The sequence below is a fragment of the Phoenix dactylifera genome, chromosome 12 (assembly GCF_009389715.1).
Source record: "Phoenix dactylifera cultivar Barhee BC4 chromosome 12, palm_55x_up_171113_PBpolish2nd_filt_p, whole genome shotgun sequence".
NCBI classification, from domain to species: domain Eukaryota; kingdom Viridiplantae; phylum Streptophyta; class Magnoliopsida; order Arecales; family Arecaceae; genus Phoenix; species Phoenix dactylifera.
This window is the reverse complement of record NC_052403.1, coordinates 568,807-576,132: the sequence shown is the minus strand read 5'-3', so window position 1 is coordinate 576,132 and position 7,326 is coordinate 568,807. Positions and strand designations below refer to the sequence as shown.

The window sequence follows — 7,326 nt, the reverse complement described above, 5'->3', positions numbered from 1 at the left end:
TAGCTTGATTAATCTCTATTATTCTAGTCTAGATGGCAAGAACTCCAAATCTCCTAACTATGGTGCAATAGAAAATTGTGCAATTGATCTCGACAAGGCATCAAAATTTTGGGACCTTGCAGAATGTACAATATTTTTTCAAGAGGTTGGTCCAGTGATTTGGTGGGCAAATATAAATTTTGGCTTCCAATCAAATATTTTGCGCCCATGGTGCATGATTGTATATATATACACACACACACACACACACACACACACACGTGTATATGGCCTCTAGAATGAGGATACATAAACCTTATATGTCTTATTTTCAGTTCAACGTGTTCTCGATTTATGAAAATTATCGATACCAGCATGTGTTTCTATGCTGCAAGGTTGTTACATTGTTGGACTGAGTTTATCCAATGCTATATAAAGTCAATTCATCTTATTCAATTCATTCATTGGTTCTTCAATCGGAGGAGTGTGAATCCATAATTAGCAATTTGCTCATTTCCAATGAGATTGGTATGTCTAAAATAGGATAAGAAATTGTAGTCATAGAAGACCGGACTACATTTAAAATTTATTTTGATTCATAAAGTTGATGATAAAATTAATAAAAGGACGTGGATTTAACCCAATGATGTTTTGAAAGGGATTTAGAGATAGGAATACTGGAAGAAGTGGCATGCCTAAGATTTATCTTGGAAAGCAGCACATGCAAGATGTATGATTTGTTTAACTCTGCTTATTGGAACAACTTTGTATATTTATCTACTGAAACCCTCGAATTATATTATCAAGAATTTAATGACGTCAAAATTAGTTTTTTATGCTACGGCTATAGAAATTATTCTTTAAGCAACGCCAAACACGCCGAATCGGGACCCGCAGTCAGCGGTTAGGGTTTCCAAAAGTTTCTCGTACCAAATCCGATCGGCAAAACCGAATGAAATGGAGGGTCCATTCATTCGACGGACACGATTAAATTGAAGACAGAAGGAACGGTGTCTTACAAATCGGAAGATATAGAACAGCAAAAATCATAATTCCAGCCCGTCGGCGCTGTCGTGGATAAGCCCAACCAATAGAATAGCGCGTGCCAAGGTATTCCATTATTCCACGGCAAAAATAAGTCACCCCATCTCGCTGCAAACTTCCCGACTGGATAATTCCATCAGCTCCACTCTAGCGCTTACGACGTGCACTCAACCTCCGGAATGGTGCTGGCGCCTCAACGAAATTTTACACGTGTCATGCGAAGAAGTGTTCACTCTACTTCTCCGCGTTGGTGTCCAAACTCCTGATCGCCTCCACTGGCGGGATACTTTTTATCCCGGCTTGGCTTCGTGACCATCATATATCCCTCTTTTTTACCACTACCCGCTCCCAAGCTTTTCCAACTCTTTTTATTTGCTCCCTCTCGCAACCGAAGGCGCGGAGACCCCCTCCCCCCTCCCTTCTCTTTGCCGTATCCTCCATTCCAATTTTTATCCCCAGGTTTTGGTTGGAATAACGAGCTTTCTGAGAGGCTTCCGAGGTTCCAATCCTCGGGCGATCGACGAAGCGATCCCGTCGTCCGCCATTTCGCTCCCTCATTTTTCTGAGATCTTATCATCCACTGGATTGGATCTAAGGATTTTGGTAGCCACCAGTCTCTAGATCTCTGGACGCGCGGTTAGGAGGGTCGGAGAAGATATTTGGGCGTCTATTTTGAAAAGTATCAGTTCGTGCAGATCGCGGACCGTTTGATCCAGAATCGATGGCTTTCAGCGGCACGCAGCAGAAGTGCAAGGCCTGCAACAAGACGGTCTACCTGATGGACCAGTTGTCCGCCGATGGGGTCTCCTATCACAAGTCCTGCTTCAAGTGCAATCACTGCAAAGGAACCTTAAAGGTTTTCCTTTTTAATTTCTTCTTACCTTTTTTCCCCCTTATTTCTTCGATTCCTCTTATTGTTCTTGAGCGACACTTTCTGACTAAATGCCCTTTTTCCGGGGGGATAATATATTTTTTCTGGATTCAAATCCACAATTCTTTTTTTTTTTTTGGCATGGTTTCTGTCTGATTCTTCCCTAATGGTAGATGATTGTAAATGAATGCTTTAGCTGCAATTATTCGAGAAGGAAACTGACTCTAAAGTTTTGAGGTCTTTTATATCAACAATCACCATTTTAATTTGATGCTCCTGCGAGTTCTCGAAAAAGATGACAACTCTTCCACAGGATGTTCGTAACAGAAAAACTACAGGCAATCTAATCCCATGATCTTATTTTATTTTATTTTATTTTTTTTTTTGGGGGGGGGGGGGGGGGGGGCGCATGGCTTAATTGGTGTCTCTTGTATGGATGGCATAATTGGGAAGATAAAAAAGATTGATCGCTAGATGCACTGGTGTAATGTGTCGAATTAACTCTTATCTGTATTGTTGAACGTAGGGGAAAATGCAACAAGAACAGTTAATCCATTTCAAAGTTCCCTTGTCATCCTAGTCACTTTGAGGCACATGATATTTCTGCTCTCTCTAGGATGATAACTTACCCCCATTGCATCAACTTATGTCAAAATTACTGTCTTGAGATCATGATTCAAATCATTTTTCTAGATCGCACACCATTGAACATTAAGCATCATTCTTTACAAAGATTCTCAAGGTGTCATGCTTTCAAACATGCATTGATGGTTATTGGGTAGTATCTAGGATATAATTACATGTTTCTGGGTAATCCTGTGGCTTATAGGGCTGAACTAGACATTTACATGGCCAATACTGAGGATAAATTTAAGTGGGCAGCGACTTAACTAAAACATTAGAATAATTATCCAACGCAAGCACCTAGCATGAGCAATTGACATTTATGTATGCATGAGTGTTGTCCTCAACTTCACAATGCAGGCTTTTTTTAGTTTTACAATAACCATATGCTGCTGGTCTACCAAATATACACTCTTATCAAATTTGTGCTTCACTTAGAAGATGCCTCATCTGGAGCAGGAGCAGGGATAAGACTTGATAGAGGGATCAGAAGTTCTGTATTGCACATGGTTCAAACTAGCATAGCAAACAAGACTAGATAGTAATTTTCACTTCTTGGCATACAATGACAAGCCATTTCCCTTTAGTTGTTGTTAAAAAAGTTATACATTCTTTTCTTGTTTTATGTCAATGTCGTAGGCCTTGTGGCCTTGCCAATGTGCCAATGTGCTGGATCATCATGGCATCACTTAAAACAACCTAACATGGCTTATGTGTCAAGGGCACACAAATTGCCTTCTCTGGAGATGTTTCATAGGTTTGTTGCATGCGCTTAAACATGTGGTGTTCCAAACATCTCGATTGATGATGGATTTGGATACATGGAGAGTCGGAAGCCCAATATAGCGTTGGAATAGGTTGTGCTAGGGCGGCCAAGACTCCAACTGTTAAAATTGTGGAATATTATCTCAAGGAATCAAAACACATTACGTTTAGTCTGATCTATTACAAAACCTCTTTTCTTCTTCTACTCTATGTTGTATAAGCTTTGATGTTGTTGGAGGAAATGCAGACCTTTGACAATCTCTAGAGCGATAAGCAATTCTATGCACTTGTTCTACCTTAATTATGAGATGAGAAATAGATAGGGAACCAGCATCATGATTATTTATCTATTGTTGTTGTTCTTTGTCAGCTGAGTAATTATTCTTCACTGGAAGGTGTCTTGTATTGCAAACCTCATTTTGAGCAGCTCTTCAAGGAGACAGGCAGTTTCAACAAGAGCTTTCAGTCACGTGAGACTTCAATTTGAGTTGGTTAGAGATAGTTCAATCATATTGTTCACGTATAATCTCAATGTTTGATTGCTCAATATGTTTTACTCTTTGGCAGCTGCAAAGTCAGCCGAGAAGTTAACTCCAGAACTGGTAAACCCAAAATTTTTCATTTGGTTGTTTCTGCAGCTATTGTCCTTTACTAGAAAAAAGCTTAGATTTCAAACCAACAAAATGGTTTGATAAGATGTCAGCTGACATGTCTTCAATTCAGACTAGGTCTCCTAGCAAAGCTGCTGGCATGTTTTCAGGAACTCAAGAAAAATGTGTCACTTGTGGCAAAACAGCATATCCGCTTGAAAAGGTTTGACCACGGAATATTTCTGTTATAAACTTCTGCTCCATAATTTACTTTTAGTGAATGCTCCATGATTCACTTTTAGTGAATGCTCCATGATTCACTTTTGCAATGTGTGGTTTCATAAATTGTTTTAATGACAATGTTTTAATTGTTGCAGTTCTTTAAATGTCTTGATAGGGAATACAAGTCACATAAAATCTAGTATTGGAGGTTGGCAACTCTCTAAAATTTTATGGAATTTAATCAGGTCATGCTGTAGTTGCTACAATTATTTTACTCCATAAAAAGCCTTTGCGCACATCTCCTGATTTCCTTGTGATTCCCTTGTAGAATGAGCATAAGCTTTTCCTTTGACACTTCCTACTATCCAGGCGGATGAGTAGGTTATGTTTCCACCAATCATTTACAACAAAACTGTCCTACTTTCTGATACTGGCATTCTTCTAAATGAAAACATGTGGAGATTAAGAGTAGACCCATCCAGGAATTGGCTGTTATCTTTTTGCATTTTTGTGCCTTCCTCTGACTAATCCTTATCCTCCTTGGTTTTCTTTTCTAAAACCCTTTTAAAGTCCGTCTAAAATGTGGTGCCTAAACAAGCCTGGTGCTTGTGGCTGCCTAGCTGCATTAAAACCTGGTAAGTTGAGGCTGAACCGCTACTGTGTCCTTTTGCTATTTTTAGGAAATCCTTAGAGACTCCAAATTATACAAATTTAGTACACGGGAAAAATTAAATTTTATAAGTTATATTTTTACCTAAGAAAAAGAGTGAAATAGAACTGTTCTTAGTTTTCGTTTTTCTTGGTTTCATATGAAATGCCAATATCTCTGTTTACAAGCCTCTTTTTGTTGCAAAACCATAACATTTAGTTTTAGTTGTTAGTAGGATGCATCCAACATTGATAACATCCTTTACACTTTGAATGGTTGTATTGTGAATGCTATCAGGTGACCGTGGAAGGGCAAGCATATCATAAGTCTTGTTTCAAGTGCTCCCATGGAGGCTGTCCGATTAGCCCCTCAAACTATGCAGCCCTTGAAGGCATCCTCTACTGCAAGCACCACTTCTCTCAACTTTTCAAGGAGAAGGGGAGCTACAACCATCTCATCAAGTGTGCTTCCATCAAGCGCACAGCAACATCCAGCCCAGATCTCTGAGTTCATTCTGTTTACCGAAGTGGATTTTCACCCAAGCGTCATATATTTTTGTTTTTGGATGCTTCCATCCTTTTTGCTTGTTCAATTGAGGAATTGGCAAACTTGAATTCCTTTGTTTTGTTGATTCCTTGTGTGAAATCTTTAACTATGTCAAACCATAAAAAACCGGTTCTTCATATTCAATGCATATGATGTGTGTTTCTAAGAAGCTGTGCAGCTAAGCTACAGTATGCCACACTATTAATGGAGGTTCTATTTTGGGTGCCGGCCCATGGCCTTGCGCTTGATCTTTCCCACTAGGGGCTGGTGGCTTCAGAAAGTCGAGGCTTTGAATTTGTTGGTGATCTGTTTAATTGTAATTTTTATAAATCCATGCACGTTCCATCTGTTGTCTTATTTTATAGTTCAGAGTACTAGTATTCGCGTTGAGGGGCTTGATTAAATGTTTGATGAGAATGCAATCTCCACAGTGTGGACAGTATTGGAGATTATTGGTGGTAGTAGGTTGTGTTAAAAATTATTGAGTGCACTAGTAGAGATTGTCGATAATAGCGGTCGTGGGAGAAATTAAAATACCATCATGCTTGGCTATTTTATTTATTTAAGAAGTAAAAGGAATATCTTTAAAAAATACAGTTAGTTTAATTGTCTGCAACAGTAGTTTATAATATGCGAATCATATATTTAAAATATATACGCCATCTTTGACGATGATTATCCACCACCCATCGTTGATGGATATAGGTAGTAGTAAAGATTGCCGTCAATCACGGACAACGATCAATATCATTGCTAGTGAGCGGTGTTAGAGTTCATCAATAATGATAGATAATGGTAGAGATCATCAGCTAGAGTGGTCTTAAAGATCAACAATAGTAGTTGGTAATTATGGAGATTGTAGGCGGTGGTAGGTATTGATAGATATCATCAATACGGGCAACAGGGGAGATAGTTGATAGTGGCGGTAGTGATGGTCAGTATTGTTGATGATGGCGGGCTATAGTGGATCTCATCAATGCAGGCAATAGTAGAGATAGTTGATGATGGTGGATGGTGTTAGAGATCATCATTGATAGAGGATAGTGGTGAAAATTACCATTAATAGTAGGTAATGATAGAGATCGTTGACACTAATGGTTGTGATAAAGGTTAAAATATCACCATGCTTGGATATTTTATTCGTTTGGATATTTTATTCGTTACTCCATAATAGTGAATATCTTCAAAAAATACATTCAACGAGAATTATCCACCATATATTTAAAATATGGTCCAAATATGCGTGCATGAGCAATTTATATTTTATGTATCATATGTCTGAGAAGGATGGTGGTGATGGGTAGTAATAGAGATCGCCATCGTAATGGATAGCGGTGGAGGTCATAATCAGTTGTAAACGTTGATAGAGATCAATGGTGATGACCAGTGGTATAGATTATCGACGATGGTATAGATCATCGACGAAATGGACATCAACGGTGGTGATGGATGGAGATGAGGAGCATTGACAATAATAGATGACGAAAGGAGTTGCTGGCAATGGCAAGCATTGGTGGGTGGCCAGAGAGAAGTGAGTTCCTTTTTTTTTTTTTTTTAATCCCTTTCTTTTCTATTAAATTCCTCTCTTCTTCCTATATGCCAAGATGAAATGGTGAGAGCTATTTGCTCCCGTAATTTCAAATACAAAAAATATATGTAACCATCATACAAAAAGTAAAAAAAAAAAATAGTGTTTGTTTTTGTAAAATATTTTAATAAAATTTACAGGATGTCAATTCCACCCTTTATTTGGAACCCACTTTTTTTATTTATTTACTCTGGTGATGTCAAATGGAGTCTCCATGCACTTTTTCTCCTCTCACCTCTGGAGATTTACTCTGTCTTATTTCCTAGCATACCTACGGAAGGGTAAAGTAAAAGTAATTTTGTTTTAAGGAAAACGGAGGCCAAATGAAGCCACCCATGAATAAAGTTAAACTCTCGCTATAGCTTATATATGCATATATATATATATATATATATATATATATATATATATATATATGCTTTGCAAAAACCCATTGATTCTCAGAGAA

General features: G+C 38.3%; 1 protein-coding gene across 1 annotated transcript; it reads left to right on the top strand.

Annotated features, from left to right (window-relative positions):
• The first annotated feature begins 1,366 nt into the window (after window positions 1–1,366).
• LOC103713717 (LIM domain-containing protein WLIM2b-like) lies at window positions 1,367–5,459 on the top strand. Its single transcript, XM_008800732.4, has 5 exons — window positions 1,367–1,879; window positions 3,654–3,753; window positions 3,851–3,885; window positions 4,007–4,096; window positions 5,042–5,459. Exons 1-5 carry the CDS (start codon window positions 1,745–1,747, stop codon window positions 5,249–5,251), a joined length of 570 nt encoding a protein of 189 aa, XP_008798954.2. The 5' UTR covers window positions 1,367–1,744; the 3' UTR covers window positions 5,252–5,459.
• The last annotated feature ends 1,867 nt before the right edge of the window (window positions 5,460–7,326 follow it).

What these genes read in the sequence shown, in the direction of transcription:
- LOC103713717 (XM_008800732.4), top strand. Translation starts at nt 1,745, where the DNA reads ATGGCTTTCAGCGGCACGCAGCAGAAGTGCAAGGCCTGCAACAAGACG. An exon ending in CAACAAGAGCTTTCAGTCAC is followed by an intron (nt 3,754 to 3,850) that starts GTGAGACTTCAA and finishes ACTCTTTGGCAG; the next exon opens with CTGCAAAGTCAGCCGAGAAG. An exon ending in AGAAGTTAACTCCAGAACTG is followed by an intron (nt 3,886 to 4,006) that starts GTAAACCCAAAA and finishes TCTTCAATTCAG; the next exon opens with ACTAGGTCTCCTAGCAAAGC.